Source organism: Papilio xuthus, unplaced genomic scaffold, assembly GCF_000836235.2.
Source record: "Papilio xuthus unplaced genomic scaffold, Pxut_1.1 DF827714.1, whole genome shotgun sequence".
Lineage (NCBI taxonomy): Eukaryota > Metazoa > Arthropoda > Insecta > Lepidoptera > Papilionidae > Papilio > Papilio xuthus.
The window spans coordinates 5721676-5746154 of record NW_013530935.1 but is presented as its reverse complement, the minus strand read 5'-3'; the positions used below and the strand labels follow the sequence as shown (position 1 = coordinate 5746154).

Below are 24479 nucleotides of genomic sequence, written 5' to 3'. Positions count from 1 at the left end.
TAAATTTAGTAGTAGCTACCTTCGTCAAATAATGGGTTCGCGTGCCATGGTCAAGATAATTTTCCGTGTTTCGAGACATTATTATGCCAAATCATAAATGTAACTGCATCTTGGTTGCAACTCTTACCTTAATATTGTTACAATGTTCGTCGTTTGAGCTACGTTTAGACATTTTACTTAACCTGTCTAGATTTACTGGAGAATTGGTTGAGCAAACTAAAAAGACGTTAACTAGGATAAGCTTAAATTATTTTAATAAATGACCTCAACAATCGCTACGGTGTGATGCGCGGAAAAGTCTTTGTGTACTGCTACTACTGGGTTTATGACGTCACTTTAGCCGAGTTAAGCTCTGTTACTTGTCGCGGTAATTTCTTATGATTTAATAGGTACTAGTCTAAGTTTAGACCCTAGATTTGCTGTAGTTAGTGCATTTACGTTTGAAGGGTAATTTTTTCAACGTCTGACCTATATGAGATAATTGTAAATCAGTTTACGAAGAAATACACTCATCGTTTCATCGTGTTGGCAATAGAAAGCGAAGCAAATTGAAAATGAACCTCGTCGTTTTATGTTGTGGTTAGGAGTTGTATAAAATAAAAGAAATCTTTTAAATATTTTATTTTTAATCTGGAATATTTCTACGTACTTTTTTGTACATTATATATATGTTTAGACAGTACAAGTTAGAATCATTTGGCGCGAATGACGTGCTTTCGTTACAAAGTCCAGTGTCGGAATGAATAGTGAGGGGACATAAACGTTGACATTTTAGTAAGGTTAGTGTTGCGTCAATACATTGGTACTTTTTCGGATTTTCTTCCTAACAATATCTACCATCTTTATTAAGATCAAAAGAATATAATTTCTACTGTGGACTACTACCCAAAAGTAACAATGATATTATTTTGTTTTACTTTACTTTTTTTTGGGTGCCAGTAATATTTTTTAATACTTGAAGTTACGTTTTCATTTATATATTTTTAGTTGCTAAAATTCGAGTTTAGCTTCAAAAAGTCTGGTTAAACTCTGAAGAGATTCTGCAGATTGCTAACTAGGTGAACAGATAATGCAGCCGGGATACTTATCACTCATTAGAGTGAATTAACCGAAGATTACTGATCATTAAATACAAATGTACGTTGTAGTCAGCCATCGGTGCGTAGGCCAAGCCACTTGAGATACGAGTACGTTTAACTTGACACACGGATAATTAGATTGATGAACATATTTTTAGAATAACAGTCGAATATTATAAATGAGAATGTTTGGAAAAACACTTAGGACATTTATTAACTTTTTTTTTTAATTCGGGCGGTGTCGCGTGCGACAGCTATTCCAATAATAAATATAGTCTACGGTAACTGTGGATTAGCTTACCAACAGTGAAGGGATTTTACAAATAAGCTCAGTGGTTTTGGAAGCTATTTAATGCGAACAGACAGACGATCAAGTCTTCTTTATTATATTAGTATAAGTAACCTTACGTGATTTACAAAACGTGAACGACCAGCTCTACATATTTCTACAAACTCTCAAACACATAAACTTGTATAACAGTTTAATAAATAAATAAATGATTACACAATACTACTAGACTCACTCTTTAATTTAGTACTAAGTATAACCTTAGGGAAAAATAGATGAAAAATTGCGAAACAACGGCTGTAAGAGTTTAATAAATGTATGATAGTTTGATGGACTACGCGACCGTATGTCCAGCAACCATTAAGCCGATATAAAAAACGTTTGTTATTTTACAATCAGACATCATGAACATTATAGGTTCGCGTCGCGTTGACGTTGCGCAGACGTCGCGTGTGGTGGTCGCCGGGCTTCAAGTGTCAACCGTTTCCTGCCGACGACACGCGCTGTTATTTTGTTTAGATAATGCTTAAGACAGGTCAACTTTGGGTCACTTACTAGTAAGTAGAGTTAGTAATGGCTAGAGATGAGAAGGGCATTCACCTATTATGACGTATCATTATGAACTACCAAACTGTTAGTTTCTGAGACCAAAATCTTCGTATTAAGCATGTTGTATCTCTTTCTACATTAGGCATAACAATATGTTTTAAACAAGGATTTTGTTTTCAGAAACCCACGGTAAGTCTGTCTGTTATTAATAAATTGAACCAATTAGAGTAAGATTTACTTAAAAGTACTTTTATTGACGAGTGTTTATCTCAAATGATAAGACATTCGGACAAGTGAAATCTATACTATCATACTAATATTATAAATGCGAATGTTTAGATAGATGGATGGATGTTTCTTAGAAGATATTTCTAGAAACGCTGCACACATCACGCTGAACTTTGGCATTATGTAAAACATAGTGTGAAAGAACACATAGGCTACTTATTAAGTTTTTATTAATTCCGCGGGGACGGAGTCGCAGGCGACAGCTAGACGACTATAAACAAAGAATGAACATGTAATAAGTTTAAATATCGCATAAGGATTTTACCACTACGTTAAAATGTCATACTTACAATTTGCTTGTAATATTTGTAAGTACATAATGAATGAACAATATGTCATTTAAATTTGTATAAGTAGAAAATAACTTACATCTTACAAGTCTTTATCTATAACGCATAACAATAAATTCATAAGACGGAGCATAAATTTTATATATAATTATCGATGTATATCTGCGCTTGAGCATCAAAGTCACGTGGTCTAATGGCTGCTTTAACAGATTGATTGCATCTTTTTAACATCCAATGATTTACAAATATTAATTTTGTAGATACTCGTAATACTATGATCTCTATGATGAAGACTTAACTGGGAAATTATCAGTGGTAATATTTAAACTGTCGAGTTTCTTATAGTATAATATGGTAAGTAACAAGCGTTCTAATTTCGCTATTGTATGTTGTAACAACAATTGTACATATGTAAATCGGAAAACACATTGGTACATGGCGGGGTTCGAACCAAGGACCTGCAGATTGCAAGTCAAGTGCTTCACCCCTGAGCCACCGGCGCTCCAAACACTACACATTGATAATACCTTTATGATCGATTTAATAAACAAAAGGTGAAGACGACAGTAAGGGTTACAGTAAAGGATCTATGCCTTGCTAATGTCACAGGGACCTTTACTGTTTCGTGACTATAGCCTAATGTTGCCATTATCTTTGGCGTTTATCAATTCACACGAGGAGAGAACAGACAGACGTAGAGTAGAAAATGCAGTATAGATATTATTCAAAGAGACAGATTTAGTAACTAGCGAGCGCCCGCGATTCCGTCCTCGCGGAATAAAAAAAAACCTAATGAGAAGCCTATATGTTCTTCGAGACTATGTTCTATATGTATGCCAAATTTCATCGAGATCTGTTCAGCCGTTCTGTAGATACCTTCAAACAGATATTCATCTATCCATCTAAACAATTGCATATATTAGTAAGATTACTGTTTTCTCTAGACGTGGTCCTTTTTCGATTTAAAATTACTAAAATTCAATGACAAATAAATTTAAGGAGATCAATTGTGTAGATATTTTATAAATATATTTTAAACGAAATAAATAACATATCCAACTTTAAAATTGAACATTACGATTTGAATCATCTAAACTTCATAACAACAAAATGCCAATTTATCAGCGCGTACAATGCGATGTAGGAATACTGCCATTAAATCCTAGCACAATTTTTAGTAAAAACATACGCCTGGCAGACGATATAGATGATGAATTCGATATACTTTTGCTAAATGAAGCGTGGCACCCATAAGGTTTTGTATTGCACTATACTATCTTCTTATTTTGTTACTTTACAAACTTATTTCATACACACTGTATCCTCACAAACAAAGGAATCTAAACTCTATTCCATTGGGATAGAGTTCAAGATTTCTGCATCACTGTAAAATTTATGTTTGTTTCAAAACAGCATCAGATATTGGCTTACGCTGAGTGTTGCTTGCAAATGATTTATGTTTTCGTTCCGGTTTCGTTTGTGTTTTATTTTACAGATTAACACAATGTAACTTCATGAGTTAATTTAAGGATTAGATTTCCATCTAGATATAAAAACTTTATTCGTAATCCATAGACTTGATAACAAAAATGTAAAAGAAGAGCTTAGAAATAAACTTATTCAGTTAGAATTGTATATAAAAGTCTTAGTTAATTTAACTTGGATAAGAAGCAAACATCAAATCGTCCTCATCAAATTATTATTATCTTACTAATATTATAAATGCGAATGTTTAGATGGATGTTTGTTGGAAGGTGTCTCCGGAACGACTCAATGGAGTTCGACGAATTTTGGCACAGATATAGAACATAGTCTGAAGGACACATAGACTAATAAGTTTTTTTTAATTCCGCGCGGATTGAGTTGCATGCGACTGTAGTATACGACAGACAATTTTGGTAGTTCATTTGATAAAGGATTTCGCAAGATTGGTAGAGCCTTTACGGTGGTATGCAATATATAGATGTAAAGTGGACTAATAAATTATAGTTGTTGATACGACACTTTATATAAGTCTCAAGTTGTTTCACTTCATAATTTAAAACGGAAGTTAATCCGATTGCTTACAAGTTTCTATGATCGATTGATCTACCATCACGAAATTGTACTTCGAATAAATAATAAAATTCAAAGAAATATGAACCATAAGCCATTGTGATAAAGTTTAGATTAGAATTTGATAGTTTCATGGATTGAAATTATAATCGCTTCATCCGGTGCCACAGTTTTTGTTATAAGGTTACAAAAGTTGACAGAGATTATACAGTGTGATTGAACTATATGGTTGAGTTCATTTAACTCTTTTTCAAATATTACGTTACATTTTCACTAAATGTAAATACAGAATAGAGCATTTACTTGTAACACAACGAGCCGATCTATGATACGTTACGTATTTTAAAAACTATGCTTTTACCTGTATTATAACATTCATAAAAACTTTACTTTATATAGGAATACGCGAGAAAATATTCAAGTGTATATATGTTTACGTATCAGTAAAATAACATGTTTTCTGTACAAGTTTCGGTAGTGTAAACGATAAGGTACTTACGTTAAACGATGTAGGTGTAATGATGTAGAAATTGCTTACCTGTAAACACAGAATTGCAATTAATAAATATATTATAAATTAGAAGACGTAGTTAAATTACACTTATACTTAGTTATTTCACTAATCGTTGGTTTCTGAGACCAATACTGTATAAAAGACACCGCTATCTCTGTCAAAACAGAGGTAACAATATGTCTCTTTCAGGGTTTCAGACACTTACGATAAACCCCGTTCTGAATCAAAATTAAGCCTTAATCAAAGTCTTATAGATCCTATTGACATGGGTAAGCTCTTAATATTAGCGATTTTATTAGTCGATATATCGGTTGTTGTATGCGAGGAGCGCAGCATACGGGTAAACGACGAATGTACATAATCGATCGATGTAAAGCAATGAAAACTGAACTAGGCACCGCACTCGAAGCTGACTGTACCTTATGATGCCTTTGACCTTATTCCATGCTAAGTTGAGTTTTGCATTAACTACTGAGAATGCAATTGAAGATCAATTTCTCATCGACTACATATTTAGACACAATTTTAGCTTCAAATTATTTACGTAATCTTACTATTATAAGACATGGAAATGTTTGTATGTATGGATGAGCAGTTAGATGGATATTTGTATATATATCGCAAGAACGGCTGAATGGATTTGAGTTGATATTTGGCATAGATGTATAATATAGCATATTGAGTGTCTTTTTTAATTTCGTCCGAACGGAGTCGCGAGTGATAGCTTGTATATATATACATAAAATAAGGTTAATTATACAGTATTTTTTACCTGTACATTTAAGTTTTTTTTTTATATCATAAGGTGGTAAACGAGCGAGCGGCCATCTGAAATCGCTGATATAGCGAAGTGACCGTTGCCCATAGACATACGCAATTGCATGCGTTGCCTACCTTTAATCGACGGAGAGGATGCACAGAAAGAAAAATATATTCCATTTCCATGCATCCTCTCATCCGGAAAGTTCACTTCCACTTCCCATCCTTTCCTTATAAGAAAAGGGTGGGAAGGGAAAGAGGATTAAATTAGGCCTCCGGGACACACACTCATCAGACGAAACGCGGAATTTCTTCCACTTCACGCCTGTTTTCTGTGTGGTGGTGGTATTTCACCGGGCGAACCTGGCCAATTCGTGCGAAGATGGTAGAACCACACTTAAAGAAAATATTTTCCCTTTCCATGCATCCTCTCATCCGGAAAGTCTATTTCCACTTCCCATCCTTTCCTTATAAGAAAAAAGGTGGGTAGGGAAAGAGGATTAAATTAGTAAACATGATATTAGTAAATTAGGTTAAATAAATGTAAAATAATGTCATCTATATATTCAACATAAATTTTCCTACTTATAATATATCACCAACTGTAGATATCGAATAACATATTAAACAGTATAATTTTCCTTTTGACCTTCCCAGTACGATGTGTCGAGTTCCGAGAATAAGTTATCGCGGTTAGTTTTATTATATATAATTTGCACAACAAGAAATCAGAAAATATTTTACGCTCTGTTGAGATATCGTATAATTAATCATACTGAGGATATGATTCAAATTTTAACTAAAAAAAAACTAACTTGAAAATCTTTTTAAAATATTATTGGATATGTTATGTTCTCCACAGAATGTTTTTGTCCGGAGACCTAATTTCGGTGATGTTTCACTTCCCACCCTTTGTCTTATTAATAAAGAAAGCAACTGAAAGAATGAACTTTCACCAATCCGGAAAATCCACTTGACTTTTATAAATGCGCGAACGGAGTCGAGGGCGACAGCTAGTTACCTAATAACTCTCTACTTATCACTGTTATATGCAATTGATCCTTTTAATTTGTGAATAAAATACGATACAATTTAATTAACTACATCGTGATGTTGAAGCTTAAAGCTTAATACAAAATTATTATCACCGTATTACAGAATTTTGATTGCTCTTAAAACTTAAGTAAATATTAATATTGAGTTTAACCTGATTACGTTGAACAGAACCGGATATTTAAATTCTCCCACGTTGTTTCTTGTTACGTAAAATCTTTTATGTTATCAACATTTAAACTTAACAACTGAATGAAAACGTTTTTTTTTAGTAAAAAGTGTCAAACGAACAAGCGGCCACTTCATTTCGATATAAAACATCTAGATGCGTTGTCTTCCTTCAATCGACAGGGGAGGGGAAAGAGGATATTTATCTACCTATGCGTCAAATCTGGAAAATCCACCTTCATTTCCCATGATTTCCTCCGTGCCGACCTATTTTCGTGTGAAAGAAGTTATTGCCGGCTCTACCACAGTTAAAATGGTTTGACCAAGAGTTTAACAAGAATTAAAGCAGAGCTACAGTTAAAACCACAAACTAGTTTATAACACAAACTAACATTTACGTTTAGTTATATCCATTTAAGAGTCAAATGTACACTTACTCGTTTAGTTAATGACATAACATAAAAATGAGAATAACTAACGCTTTCTAACCTTGAGTTTGTGACATCAAAATCTCTTTACAAAATGTATCGTCATTCCTGTCTGTCATATTTAACTAAACAGAGATAACAATATATTTTAAACGGAAATTTCGGACTCAGAAACCCACAGTAAGTGGCTATAACGCATTACATCTTAATTGTCAATAAAACAAAAGATGTAATATAAAGTAGTAATTTAAAGCACGTATAATTCTCAGGCAATGAAGCGTATAAGTTCCCACAAGCTTAAGTTACTAAGCATTGTTTTAAATTATGAAATTAAACATTATGTTGTACTTTATGTTTATTGTAGTAAGTTATAAGTAACTAGTTAGCATGGATAGTGAAAAAAAAACTTATTTATGTGGGAATTAACAGTAAGATTGTGTACAAAATTCAGGAAAAAGCTTAAAATTAAGCTGTATACTTAAACGTCACCAATTTTTATTTTTTAAAGTAAGCATTGTTAAGATTATAATCATTGTGTGATATGTATAATATATTTTTTATAACAGAAGGGGGCAAACAAGCAGCGGGAACACCGAGGTGTTCAACGACGCCCATGGACATCAGCAATACCAGAGGAACCGCAGATGCGTTGCCTGCCTTTGAGATGGTGATATTATATTAAGATTAAAATAGTAACCTAGTGGATAGATCTTTGTTAGGAAGTATCCCCAGAACGGCTGCATGGATCTCCCTAAAATTTGGCATAGATGTAGGACATAGTCTGGAAGAACACTTAGGCTACTAATTAAGTTTTTTAAATTTTGCGCGGTCGGAGTCAAGGGCGACATCTAGTGCAGCACTCCAATCTTGCAATATACATTTGAGTATAGACTCAATGACCTTTTGCAAAATAAAGTTTTAACAATTGAGATGCAAAACAATATACCTAAAATTATATAGTAAATAGAGTATTACTTGTTATTTATATAAGGTGTATTTTAAAGACCCACTATTATATTAGATAGAGTCTTAAGAGTGTAATAATATCTTACTCATACTTGTATTAAAATATTGCTATCTTTGTTTTTACAAATAGAATGAGAGGGATAAAAATATGTTTCGATACGAGTGTTACAACAGTGGAAACTCAATGTTGGACTCCGTTACTATAAGCTGTGAGATCGGGAACACGGCGTTGTAAAACAATGTCAAGTTGTTGACAATTACGTCGACAAAAGAGCCTTTGTCTTCGCTGTAATTGGTCGCACGTGGCCGCAATTATCATGCCCCAGAGCTCGTATCTCTTACGTAAGCTATTTAATAGAGCTGTGTGCAGCTTAAACGTCTCTAGTGTACGGTTACTTCTGTTTGAAATAGATAGAGATGTAAAGGTTAAACCAAACGTAAGAAACAGCCTACTGACGTCGTATGCAAGAACAGCGTACGTAGGATGAAAGGGATCACAAGGAATCGAAAAGGTTAATATTTATAATTAAAAATAATGTTGTAAATATTTAAGTAGGATAATCAGATTCTTATTTGACGAAGTACAGATAACTATATTATCAAAATGCAGTCCAACAATGTCTTCGCAGGACTGTTTTTATAATTGTTATACAACTACAAGCTTAGCCTTTTTAAGGTACGCGTCCATTGGACCGCGCCGAATGCACCGCACGCATAAAACGCAAAATATTTATTATGTATAATTTTGCATAACGCTGCGTTCATTATCCGTGCCGTCCGCATCGGAAGACGACATTTATCAACAAGCAATCCATTGAATTGTGCCAATGTACGCGTACCTTTATACTCCGAAATGTATAGGAATCTTATGTTTAAAGATTTCATCTTAAACCATTTGTTTGCTACTAGTGGAGTAAATCAACATGCATTTATGCTACACAATCGTATCTGACACATTGACCTATAGAGCGTAGACTTGCAACCCAATGCGAACACATCCTTGACATTTTAATACGCATGCGTTTACGCACTGGTCTGTAGTAATGAATTTACAACTAGTCGTAAAATGCTATGTACTATTACAGAGTTAATAAAATTCAGACAGTCCGCTTGAATAATATCGGAAAAAGAACATGTTTTGTGAACATGGTGCGTTGCTTATAATCTACATTGTTGACTGTTTGGCAAAAGGCTCTAACGATGAAATGTTCACTTATATTATTGATTAAATTGGTGTGTCTGTATGTATTAACGAAAAAACATTATAAAAAGTCCTATGTTTTGAACATGATATTTATACGCTGATAGCGAAAATGCACAGTTTTGTCAGTCTATCTACAAATCCGCATTTGTTACTGGTAATCTTCGAAACGGCTGGATCGATTTCGACGGGACTTTTTGATGTGCGTGGCATTTTCGTCTTAAATTTAGCACTAATGAAGTTTTATGCAAGCCTAATGAAACCTACACGGTAATTAAACTGTTTTAAATTTAAAACTGGCAGAAAATATTCATTCCGAGCTACGGGGAAAGAAAAAAAAACAAGCAAAATACACCAAATCGGGGAACAAGCGAACTCAAACTTCTATTGAACATGTCTGGACCTGACAAAAAAAAAGAGGGAACCCGAGCACCTGTTTGGGACAACACCTGTGGAATACATTACATCCCCCTACCATATTAATTCTCTGTATGGAGCAGTTAGTTGAGATAAAAAAACGTCTAACAGTTTTATTCAGTATGTGTATTGTAAAGAGTAAAATGAAAATGTAAGTATTAAGCGACTTTATTTTTAGTAATAATCATTGAATATCTACTAATATTATAAATCCGAATTTTTGGATGGATGTTTATTTAAAGGTATCTCCGGAACGGCTCAATGGATCTTAAATGAAACTTGGCATGTAAAACATATTCTGGAAGAAGAAATAGCTTACTTACTAATTATTTTTTAATTCTGCGTAGACGGAATCGCGAGCGATAGCTAGTGGGTCAAAAAATGTTTAAAAATTTGTTGAAAAAGCGTGAAACTCTTTATAATATGGGACTATTTTTACGCTTAATTTTACTTTTTACTAATATTATAAATGCGAATGTTTAGATAGATGTTTGAAGGTATATTCATAGCGCTATGGCTACTAATTTTATTATTCACTCCGCACGAACGGAGTCGCGGGCGACAGCTAGTCTTTAACATATAACGTTCAAGAACTTATGCTACTCAACAGTAAACTGTCATAACTCTTTGTTATACATGAAGTTAAAGAGAGTGTTATGGACCGCAATGGACAAGTTGGCCGGTTAACGTGTTAATTGGATGCATAAATAAACTGAAATTAACATACTGACTGGACAATAATTTAACGACGTACACTAATGTGGTTTATCGTTTGGAAATAAGATGATATTGTAGCACTCTGCATGCCTTGCTTACTAATTAGATTGTATGTTAAATTTAGATTTGTACTAGAGTACACGTTTAAAACTTATAGAATTAGTGTAGCAGGTAATGTGTTGGCATATCGCAGATTTAAAGATTGCCAAAAAACTTACTAAAACTTAAAATTTTACTAGCGAAAGTATAGATGGATGGATGTCTGTTAGAAGATATCTTTATGAAATTTGACACAGATGTAGAACATAGCCTGGAAGAACACATAGACTACTTATTAAGTTTTTATTTAATTCAACCCCGACGGAGTCGTGAGCGACATCTAGTAACGTATAAATGAACAAATCTATGATGTAAATAAGTTTAAATTAGCCAAACTATTATTTGATGAATGCGAAACTAAAATTTTTTTTTAATATTTAGGTTGTTGTTTTGTTTTAATTCGCTTTGTTGTTTATAAATTTATTTGTTATTAAGTGAGCACTAACATTGTTATATTGTAGATGTTCAACTTTTTAGTTATCTTTATAAAAACTTAGTCATGTTCTAGTAAAGTTCAAGGTATACAATTAGTGGTAGAAACAGCAGCTGTCGTATAAGTAGTTTTGACCCTGTAAGGACAATGACCTTAGATGTGACGTAGATATATTTACTGGACATGTGAATTGGCACATTGGGCTGAAGAGAACTCTTCTTTCTGACGTGCCAAATGAAATACTAAGTCCGATACTCTTGTTTTTTCTCTCTGAGTCTTGTCTAATAAGTTAAGTACTCTATATTATATTTAACTCACATAAATAAGTTATGTTAGTTTTCATGTGATCAGTAGCCTTAATTTTTGAAGTAATTAATGTTTGTCTTAATAAAAACCATAGATTAATTAAAATTTAAGAAAGTTTAAACCGAATTTAAAATCGATTTCATTTTGACATTAAACAAAAAATATATATATCTTCTTGAAAATTATTCAAGCGTCTCGATTTGTATCGGTGCAACACAATAAAAGCGTAACTTACCTTTTGTTGAATAGTACGAAGACCTATATTAAATTTAAAAAAAATGACGTAACTTAAAATAATATGAATTAGTTTTGCTTTTTGATTTTAAATTCATGAAGTTCATAAGCAAAATTGGATTAATTTTCATAACCTTCAACATTTATTTCCATACCTTAACTTTTAAAACTTAATGTTTTTAAGTAAATGTCGTTTATATCTTTTATTGGTAAAATTGTATAAAAAGTTAAGTAAAAAAAACTTATTTTTGATTTTTAAATTCGCCTATTTTTTTTACATGAATTTGCTTATGTTAAAAGTTATTTAAATTAATTGTGTACTTAGAAAAATTGTTTGGTTTTTGTGTGAAAATCTCAAAATTATTATAACAATAGTTATTCGTTTTTAGTTATATATTTTACTTATTTACCTATTATACTAATAGTAAATAATGGAATTAAGTCGACGTAATAAATGCTTAAATATTAACTTTATATTGGCGTTAATCTTAACTGAAAACGCCACAAGTTAACTTTAAGTTGTAACTTAGTTGTCACTTTCGATTCCCGTCTTATAAGAAAGGTCGTGACAAAGAGCACGATTTGGACGAACTTTAAAGTATCAAGTTCAAAAAGGTTCATGCCTTTATATTTTATTCTGTTTACTTAAAAGGAAATTTTTTATAACTTATAAAAGCTTATATAATAAGATATTTGAAAAAGAATTTTTTGTAAGATTTTTTCATCTATTATTTGTCTTACTAGAAAACAAAGTACATTCCAGTAAACTTTTAGCATAATAACTTTTTATAATGTAATTTCACTGCAGCTTTTGTTTTATTTACACACATTTTAATTTCAATTACTTATTTTTGTAATGTTTAATATTTTTAAATTGAACATTTTTTATGATTTTTTTATGTAGCACACTGTAACAAAAGCTTGTTTTTTAAATAAAAGAACACCCTTTAATTCACGCGCTATAAAACCTTTTGAATCCATTGTTTCAATCGGAACATGTTACAACAAGTTCATAGTGAGGCAAACGGGTCGAGATTCTAATATTAGCAAACGGCGTATGGCCCATTTTTGATTTGATCGATGCGATTATTCTGAAGTTGATTGTGTCTTGGCTACGCTGATTTTATGCAATGAATATTAAAATTAGAATTAAATTAGAAAGGATTAACTGACATTTTTTTTTATGAAAAAAAAATCTAGTCGATTACGACGAGTTGGGATTTTTTTTAGTTTTAAGAAAAATGCATTTTTTATTTCATGAAATAATAAATTTATTTCACAATGTTCCCATATAATGATCGGGAAAGTTAAACACAATCCAGTTTATTAATCGATTACATGATACACTTATATGCAATTGTAAATTATAATAAGGGAAAAAGTTTAAAGTATGCTTATAAGGCAAAAATCACAAACATCTAAATGCAATATTTACACGATAAAAAAGTTAGATCTACTTTCAAATAATTATATAATTATCGGTTTATACAAATTAGGAAACATTTTTTTTATCGATATTTTTTACATTTTATCGACAACAGAACAAAATTGAAAAAACAAATTACACATCACTATTATTTACAGTTTGCTAAATGATGTTTTTTTTCGTTACAGATAACAAATGCAAAACGTATTTTTATCGTCCATAGAATAAAAATATTAAGATTTTGTAATACATTTAACTAATATTTGGCGTCTAAAAAAATTGATTTTATAAAAAAGAATTATGACTATCGATATTTGGAACTAAAATATAATTTGAGATCCATACTTAATTGTTCCATGATAAGTAAATTAAATAAATGCTACCAGTTAAGATAAATCTAATTCGAATAATTGTAATAAATTAAACAAAATAGGAGATCAAATGGAAACGTAACTAAATATTTAAACTTAACAACACTAAAATTGTGAATGCTAAACATATAAGAATTTTATCAGTACTGGTCAGTAAGTAAGATACGACATTAAAGTTGTAAATTATAAGGAAAAAATGATCGTAATTCCATTTTTAAATTTTATAATAATGCGTAAAAAATATTCGTTAAAGTGAATGTGGCGTTTTGTCGAACTTCACTCAAATTTAAAATCAAAAAGCAAGAATCCGTTAAAGCGAACGCATTTGTTAGAATCGCAAAAAACAAATCGATTTGAATTGATTATTCGGTAAATAATTTTCAATTCGATTTAACCACCATTTACAATTTAAGTGCAGTTTGACACAACATCTCATCCGGACAATGTTTGAAAATATACAAAACTGGATGGACTTAAAAATATGTAACAATAGCCCAGGATCTGCTTAGCAGTTTCGACGTTAACAATACTTATCTAGAAACAATCTTCTTTTTTTTATCTTATCGTGTTGAAGAGAGACGACGCGAGAGACACTTTTAGGATGGCGACAACCATAACCAGGTTCACGATGTAGGTCGAATTGCATCTTAAGTGGTAAGGTGGTATGTTAGGCTCCCGCGGGCACTCACCTCGCCGATTCTCCTGGACTTCTTGGCCAGGCTGTCGTGCGACCAAGATGTGGCAAAGAACCTCGTACAGCTCGGCTAGGAGCCGGTTCAGTCGCGAGAAGTTCTCCTCTGTCGCCTCTCTCTCGCTCGGCAGGTTGAATGCTATTGCCATCTTTGTCTCTCAAAACTTCTTTTTCTAGGAAACAAGCTGCGACTGATTGTCGTTTGTTTTGTATGCATAAATTGATGACTCCGATCTACGCACTCGATCTTTGCGGTCTTCTCTGTTAGTCGATGTAGTTTTATTTTTAATTTTAAAAGAATACGAATTTCAAGAATTTGGCAAAGTTTATGATCAAAATTTTCCAACAGCACTTTAAAAAGTTCTCTTCGAAAAATAGTCTATCAAAATGTCAGGAAATATTTTCTTCGTCCTCTCCTTGAATTCACTTTGACACAAAAATGGCACTTGTATCTAAGTCCAGACTCGTCACAGTTTCGTCGCGAACGATATCTTAATTTCTGATCGCTGAGAGTTCACAAGTTCACAAAAAGTTTCGGCGCAAAAAACTCCAAGGCGAGCATTGTCCGTGAATCACTCGCAGGCCAGCGATAAACGTACGGTCGATGACACAATCGCTAACGCAGTATGCATCGTAGCGGATTCGATGTAAACAAACTGAAACTTCGCACAACTCGAAAGCGGGTCGGCTCACAATCGTACGTGCGGCCGGCGCGGAAGCGAAACGTGTAATAAGGGATAATACTTCGTGCACATCATTGCCTCGCTCCGAGGTCTGTGCGTGTGTGCGCGCGGTGCATAACGTATGAACACTCGCACACACGCGCGCCCCATTTGATTATAAATAGTTGAACGCACGGTAGCACGTTCCCTTCGCACTCCACTACTACAATCAACGGCACACTGCCCCGTCTCATTCTATCTTATACTCGATCACATTATCCATCCTGTTTTAAACAGGTTACATCATTATGAAAGGGAGCGTATGAAAATATACTCTTTCCTCTTCTGATGCATTGTTGAAAAGCATTTAAAAAAAGAGAAGAAGAGATTCCCCAAACTCTTACTTCGGTATGAGAAAGCGCGGCAAAGTAAATTGGCCAATCGGGTAGCGAATTTAGTATGGGGTGAGGTGACGTAAGAACGTCGCATGGGGTTGTTAAACGGAAAGCGTTCACTCGGTTTTGGACCTGCGAGGCGGCATTACTTAAGTATTTCGCGTAATACAACGACGTAACTCTTTGTTTGGATACGCGCACGTGAAATTACGTTTAGTTCTAACAGGCAGTTAACTTAGTGAGCTGGTTTTAGCATTAAAATCAGACGTTACTGCATCGGAGGCGTGTGGTTTATTGCGGTGATTTGGTAATAGATTGCGTTCACGTATAAAAAGTATTTTATTGCGCGCGGTTTCGCCGTTAGCGTTTTGTGCAAGTTAAATGTGTTCTTTTGGGTTTATCGACTTTTAGGGCCGAGTGGAAAGCTTTGTTTAGACATTAAATACGGGCTGTAAAATTGTTTAGCAATATCGTACTAAAATAATTTTAACGATTGTCGGTTAATTTATGCAGTAATTGGTATCGGCGTTTACTCTTAAATAAATATTTATATTTGTCATAAATATAAGTTAGTTTTCCGTTATTCATATGTCAAAAGGGAATAACTTTTTCAGGCACCAGGTATGACGGATGAAAATTTTATGCTTTTCAGGAAATATTAGTAAGTATACACTTAAGAAAATTAAAAGAAATAAATATCACAACTTAAACAACTTAGACCACCTTATTTTTAATTACACACAATAAGTTAATTGTTTTCAACATGCAAAGAAACACAAGGACCAAAACCGACTTACTATATTTTTCAGTATAACTTCTTTGTTAAGTTACAATTAAGTTATCAACTGTTTTTTTAACTTCGCTCTTAATTAAATACCAGATCTATTCGTATTCAATCCAGAATTATATAGAAATATTGTTGTAGCGTGTAAATATAAGCTAACTTATTAAGTAATAATTAAGTTACATATAAAATTTCTCTAATCAAATAGCTGTATTAGCTAGTCTATTTCATTTATTATGAACCAGATAATAGTGGATTACTTAATTATAACTTGGCCTTAAGTTGCAATTAAGTTATCTTCTCATGAAATTCTAATCTATTATTACTGACTCTAGTAATAAAGCTATGCGCTTAATTCCAACCTTAGTAATTTATAATTCTGCTATAATATTTTAGGAATTAGTGATTTTAAATGACAAGCTATAAAATTTTACTGACTACATACTTAATTTAAAGTGCATTTCCGAATATAGCTAGATTTATATTTCTTCATCCAAGCTGCCTACATCTATGCCAAATTTCAGCGTGATTTATACAGCCGTTCATCCAAACATATTTTTTTTTTCATCATCAGCTCACTATACGTCCCCACCGAGGGGCTCGGAGCCTACCCTAAGTTAAGGGTGATTAGGCCATAGTCCACCACGCTGGCCAAGTGCGGGTTGGTTGAATTCACACATATATTTGAATTTCTTCTTAGATATGTGCAGGTTGCATCACGATGTTTTCCTTCACCGTAAGAACGTCGGATAAATGTACATATGTAGATCGGAAATCGAAAAACACATTGGTACATGGCGGGATTCGAACCCAGGACCTGCAGATTGCAAGTCAAGTGCTTGACCACTGAGCCACCTTTGCCACCAAACATTTGCTTTTTAATATTAGTAAGAATCTATGAAATACAAATTTATACATTATATTATTTATAACTAAATTTTATTAAATCAAAGTACAGTGAAAATTTGTAAAGACTACGAATTGACTTGTAATATTAAATCATAATAATCATTGCATTGTTTTGCTTACAAATATTGCGTCCGTCCTATCTACAGTTTAGGTCACCCTGTACATTAAGCGGGTTCTACTGTATTAAAAAAGGGTTGTATTCGAATTGATATGAACCTTGTTCAAGTTCAAACTTGCTCGGCGCGACGCTCACTGGAAAGTAGGTCGCCGTAATGATGAGTAAGCGAAGTAAAAATATAACAATTATAAGGCACTCACGACTTTTATAACACTGATATCAAATCTTATACTACAAGAAAGATTTTATTAAGTTTATTTATTTAAGAAAAATAAAAGTTCATATATATGTAAACAAAGTTAACCTTTCGATACAAGCACATTAAACCTCGTTACAGATATGTTACCAGTTTTATAGGTCAGAAAAGTAATGTTGTTTGAAAAAAAAAGGAAAGACGAAATAAAAAAGACTTAAGCTTACGACATTTTATTTACGTGACTAACGAGTTACAACTTTGAAAATAATATTAAAGGGTTAATATTTTGTCAATAGATGGCGCTAGTAGTCACCAACGTGATGTTAGCCGTCGTTTTATCCAAGTATGGGAATTTTGCTTTAGACATAACTCTAATGAGATTATTAGAAATAAATTTACATATATATATATATATGTAAATTTTAATTTATTTTAATCTAAAATCCTAATCTCTAAATGTACCACAACATATTCAATGCATCTTAGAGTAAACAAAATTTGTAAAGTACACGATCACAAAGTCACCTAAAAATCATTTCAAAGAAAACTGTACTTTGACCTCATCGCAAACTCGAGTCGGTGACGGGTGATAATTCGAAACGATATCGTGGTGTCGACTTACAAAGGCTACCGGGCGATCGCTTCGAGAAAAAAACAAAATAATACCGCTGTCTACAGGCTTATAAAAAGCGGCTCGGTATTGTCAGCGTGGCTACTGCGATTTCACGCCCTTAGCTTCATCCTGATTGCCCTTTGTCACTTTCCGATGACACCCACTTACTTGAAGAACATAATTTAACACGTTAGCTGCCAGAATGATTTTTCGAAAAACGAAAAAAAAAATCGAAAATTTTTGTTCAAAACCATTTGAAAGCACCTAAAAATATAATAATACCTTATTAACATTGGTCATATATACTTATTATTTACATATTTACAATTTGTCGGACATATAGTCCGACATGGCAGCTAACGTGTTAATATTATTTTTGGACAACGTTAAGTTCTTTAATTTATATTACCTATCTTACTAATATTATAAATGCGAATGTTTGAATGAATGTTTGTTGGAAGGTATCTCCAGAATGGCTGCAGGGATATCACTGTAATTTGGCATAAATGTAGAGCATAGTCTGGAAGAACACATAGGATACTTACTTACTGAGCTTTTTTTAATTCCGATCGGACAGAGTCGCAGGTTTTTACCTGTTAAGTAGCATATAAAGACTTAACTACTGTATACTAAATTTTTTATTTAAATTGCTGACACCAAAATCTGCGTTTAAAACACATTTTTGTCTCTGTTTTGTCAAAGATAAAGAGAGAGATGACGATATGTTTAATACAGAGGTTTTGGTCTCAGAAACCAACGGTTAGACATAAACATGGTAGACAATTTATTCGTACTGATTACTAAAGGGACAATGAATTGTGAATAAATTAAATAGTTTTTTGCATACAAATACTTAAAGGTAATAAAACATGGTTGATATCATCGGAGTGTCTTTCTGAATACGAATCTTTTATAAGTGTTTATTTTGTCAGACATTTTTGTATAGAGAATTGACTATGTATTTTAATGACGAATGGTTTCTATGACTCGATTATTTTGCGTCTTACACAGTCTTTTGTTACAAAATATAGGCATCCTTGTTATTTTAATTAAAAGAACAGAGATAGGAATATTCATGCCATTTTTAACTTCATTGATTCATATTTGTTTCCAATGTGGCAGTGTATCAATACTGTTAAATAGGTTAAGGAATAATTTATTATAAAAACTCTAGTAATAAAAAAGCAAGAGGCAAAGAGAATGTGATTTTTGCCTCCCTGATCCAGGTTCTACTCGTACTACCAGGATGTTTTTACCAAATAATAAAGTTGTTTGTTTTTTGATAGTTAATTCGTTTTAGGCTGGAGTAACTAGAATTACAGTGCGTTTCCACGACGAAATAATACATGTACAAAAACATTTTTTCTTTGTTTTTTTTTTTCAATTAGAATAAGATTCATGTCAATACGATGTTATACATGATTTTAGGTAGTGGAAGCTTACTATAATAATATGATTCACATAATAAGCATGAATTATAAACATGTTTTGTTAATTTTACGTACGTCAGAATGTAAATGGATTATTAAGCCGACGCCGTGTTGTCAATTTAACAAGGCAGATGCGAACACTAGACAAATTTATAGCTTTCAGCCATCATCATAATATTATCATACAATATTCATGTTGATTTCAGTAAAACGGAATGCGAAATATGTTGAAAGCATATTTTAATGATACAACACTTCATGTTTAATTACCATTCCGATACGAAAAATCATTCCCCAACCGTATGCCTACGAAAGCCATGAATATTTTAAACTAGGTATCACTCGCGACTACGTCTGCACGGAATTAAAAAAAACTTCTTTAGTATGTTAAGTGTTCATTCAGACAATGATATAGATCAAGGGTTGCCAGGTCGCCAAACCTAGCCGGACAGACATTCCAGATTGGCCGGACATTTGGGTAGAAAGGCGGCACTTTACTTTATTGAGGATTTTGTCTGTCTGCATTGTCGCACGCGCTCGAACACTCTCGTTTGCGAAATGTAAAAAGCCTTACAAAATTCGGACAACCAGGACACCTTTTACTATGGCCGGACACGCAATCAAAACGAACGGTCTACGTCCGGTCGGGTGGCAACGCTATCTTCATCTTTACAAAATTTCATCAAGATCCGTTGAGCTGTTCAGTAGATATCTTCTTACAAGTATCTATCCACATAATCTTTCGCATTTATTATATTAATAAGATTTATATCCAAGCTTCCATAGAATTTTTAACAATAGATGAACGTTTACTAAAATATAAAATAACTTATTTGGTTTATAATATTATAAAGTTTTTACCACAGATAAAATAGCTTCGTATTTTAATGTGTAACAATTTCCATCATAAAATCACCTTCAATACAATAAAATAAATTTGCATTTTAAACATTGCGCAAGTTAAACCTACTCTGTATTTGATATAAAGTTTGCAGGCTTAAAAAACTATTATAAAACGACCACGGATTAAACAAAATGAAAGCTGACGAGAGGGGATACACTATGGTCAGCTTTTCAATATGGCGACCGTATAAATCTGTACTTTATTAGTTTTTACGCAAATACATATTTTAGGAAACGTACATCATTGTAGGTTATTACTATAAAAGTAAAAAACTTACTTAATTGGAGTTTAAATATATATTAATAAACTTACTTAATTATTGAAAAAAAAATTAAGAATCTCAACTGGCTTCTTTCCAATAATAGTGAGGGGAAATATAAATCAATGTATAATCTAGTCTGATAAGGTGGGAACCAGGCAGTTGGGAATAAAATCTGGGCATTATTTGACTAGGTTGAATATTAATGTGAACTCAAGACGTCAACTGCCGCTTTAGTCACAAACTTTTTCAGATAAATTTTCAAGTAAGAAAGACGTACTGAAGGTAAGGGCATGGAATGTAATAAGGTTTAAATACAGGGTATTCAACGTAAAGATTAGATTTGATGTGAATTAGAAGATATCAACAAAATGTGCCAACAGAGCTCGATAAAATTTTGTATAGACGTAGAACATAGTCTGGAAGAACACATAGACTACATATTATAATTTTTTAATTTTGCGAGGAGGAATGGCAGACGACAGCTAGTAGGGTATAAATAAATTTTGGCCATAGAGACACTAAATAAAAACGAAAAAAAATACAACACATTGTATGAATTGGTACCGGTTTGGGATATGGCCTGGATGTTGTTAATAAATGGCAATACGAGTGATGCGCGGAGATTAGTGTAGCCCGGACCAGTGAAATGTTCAATATACGATACTTGGATATCACATAGAGCTGTTTTCACCACAGCTAAAAGTGGGACAACGAAAGTAGACTTGAAACTGAAGTTATACTAACAGCTTCTGTTTTTCATTTATTAAAATCTGGAATTTAAGTCATCTTACTACTAGCTTTCACTCGATTTCGTCCGTACTGAATTAAAAAAGAAAACTTAATAAGTACTCTATATGCTCTACATCTATACCAAATTTCATCAAAATCCGTTGAGCCGTTCCGGAGATACTTTCCAACGAGCATCCATCCATCCATCTAAACCAAGTAAATTTGAATAAAAGTCAAAAAACAAATAAGAATATTTAACATCTCTATATGATATATATTTAATCCACCGCGCCAGAGTTATGGCAGTAGATTGCGTCGTTTTCGCGCCACCTGTTATTTCGCGAATCCGTATTATTTACCACGCGTGGACTGTGGACTTTCATTACATCCGAGACTCCGTTACACTGGACTGCGTTCGAAAGCCATGGGAATTTAATGGAGAAATCTTGTACTGACCATATAAGAGCGAACGTTTGTCGCTTTTAAATTCCTTTACATTGTTTTAAAATAAAATTAATTTTGCAATTACCTCTCTTGTAATGAAAATACGAATCCTATTTTAAATTACATCTTTGTCAACTTATTTAATTTGATAAATAACATAGGTACTCCTCCTCCTCGTCCCTAGGACGACGGCAACATTGCTTGGTCCGGTGTTGCCGAATCCTTGTGATAACACGAGGAAGTATTTTCCTGGAGTCGTGCAGAAGCTCAGTGCCGATGCGTTCTAATGGAGATCCCGAGACCCTCGCCTCGCAGTCGCACTTTTATTTGGCCACCGAAGGGGTTTTACTGAGTAAGAATCTCAGATAACCTAGTCTTTCCCCCCAAAGGGCGACGGTTCACCAATACTAAGAAAAAGAGGCACTACTCCTCAAAAACAAGTTTAAAACTTGAATTTAAGTTGTTTTACTTTAAATTTCCTTATCAGTATCTCTATTTTAAGGGTGCAATAAACCATTAAATAAAAAGAACTAAGGTTTCAATAAGAAGCACAAAAACTACTGTCCACGGTTAAGGGATACAAAAAAATTGTAAACATGTTTTTCTGACCCTCCCGACACATTGTGGACAGGAGATAAACTGGGGTAAATGGTACAAATATTTACTAGCAAAAACCAAAATTAAAAAAAAAAACAGTAGATCAACTTGTAAGCAACTATATGTATATGTGGCATTTTATCGGAGATTATTATCTTCTTTCTTTCTTCTTTCTCAGGCGTAAGTCGCCAACTGCTGGGCGTAGGTCTCCCCCAAAGATCGCCACGAAGACCTGTCCTGTGCTACCTGCATCCAGGACGCTCCCGCAACCTTGACCATGTCATCAGTCCATCTTGCGGGAGGCCTGCCTACGCTGCGTCGACGTCGAGGGAGAATATTATAGAAACGTGATTTTATAAGTCGTGTAACTTCAGGAATCTCTACAGGATATTAGCATGACCAAGTTCTTCTGAAGCAAATTTAAAGATTTTTGGGATGTTGCTTTTTACTGTTTTGCGTCTAGGTTTAGTAATTAACTGTATCAGTACATTAATAATAACATAAGAACTCTTTAATACTAAATAGGATGGTATCTGGGAACTTTTAGATTAAATTATTAAATGAAAAATTAGGTAAAATAGCAAAATCTCTTATTCCTCAAAAATATATCGTATTTTAATATTCACCAATCGTTTACCTAAAAACTGATAACAAACCACACAATAGAATACTGGTGTACAAAACAATCTTGTTGGACGATGATTAAAAAAAACACAAAGTCGAAAAAATTGAAAGTTTGTAAACCCATTAACAGATAAGAGCCGATCCATTAGACTGTGTAGATAAAGGAAATTACCCAGTTATTGGTCGTTTAAAAACCGGAATAAGCAATGCGTAATATGCTGGCAGTATACAATGTTGTATTTTATACAATATTTTCACTTTCATTGTTCGAAAAACATTGTAAAATACGAAAGGAAAATTAAATGTGTTTATGGATATCATAACGGTTTCTTCTTCTATTGTTCTTCACCTATCCTTCTCTCTGTCTTTTACAAAGATAAAGTAAGGGATGACAATATCAATAAAAGTTCTATATTAATGCTAGTAATATTCTTTTAAAAGGTATTCGAATTTTGAATACAAAAACTTTAAATGCCAGCAAATTCTGCAAGCGCAATTTTATGACAACTAAAATCGAAAACCGGTTAGGACCGGTTACAAAACAAAGGAATCCGCTCGAGGCAGTTAAACTGAATCTAGGTTGATTGAATGACGGTTAAGTGTTATCCAGCAATCTAGGGCTTTAGGGCTTGTTTATACAAGCCAGCCTCGATGGCGGAGATTCAGTCATTTCATGTCCTTTGAAATCGTTTGTTAGTTCGAGGACACACTGATTTATCTGTGGCGGTGTATTTGAAATCTATTTTTAGTCCTAATTTGTTTATAACAGATTTTGAATTTAGTGTTTAAATGTGATTATTTATGGTGATTAATTTCAATCACCATTAGTTGAATGATGATGAAATATTTGTATATATTTTGACACAGTGATATTGAATTCGATAAATTTTGAGTGAATTATGACCATAACTTTTCGAACTGTCTACATTAATTTATGGTTTCTTTTATAAGAGAAGGGGGAAACAAGGGAAGGGAACATAAGCAACACCAGAGGAACTGCTGATGCGTTGTCGGCCTTTAAGGAAATGATATGGTCTTAAAGGACCTTAAGCCGTATTGGTTTGGAAATACCGCCGAGGATAGACCATTTCACAACGCGGCTGTTTAACTTTCTAGTAATACATTTTTAATCTAAAACTACTAGATAAATTAGTCTTTGTTACTTAGAATTCAATAGCAAATAGCAAAACACATAATCTATTACGGAGCTTAATCATAAAATTGCTCGTAATTGTCCCAAGTGGGAGCGACCGGAGCGGTTGTGACTTACGATGTTTACACAGCTGACTCGCTTTGTATCGACTCGGATTAGGCCTTACTTTTTTTTCTTTCTATCCTCAATCCGCGTGGGAGTGGTTTGACACCATCGACTTGCTTCTATTTATTATTAAATACAAATGATTGTCGATAAATGTTTCCTACATAGCGTTCGGTTTATTAGTAGCTTCTGCTACCGTTTTTGCGTTAGACGTTTTTAAT

The 24479-nt window shown here is 33.2% G+C and overlaps 1 protein-coding gene across 1 annotated transcript in view; it reads right to left on the bottom strand.

The window, feature by feature from the left end:
* Ibm1 (IAP-binding motif 1) overlaps positions 1–15098 on the bottom strand; it is an 88466-nt gene extending 73368 nt beyond the window's left edge. The window contains exon 1 of the mRNA XM_013310921.1: positions 14332–15098. Coding sequence (XP_013166375.1) covers positions 14332–14482 — 151 coding nt within the window. The 5' untranslated portion in view covers positions 14483–15098. The remainder of the gene's footprint in view (positions 1–14331) is intronic.
* Positions 15099–24479: the final 9381 nt, after the last annotated feature.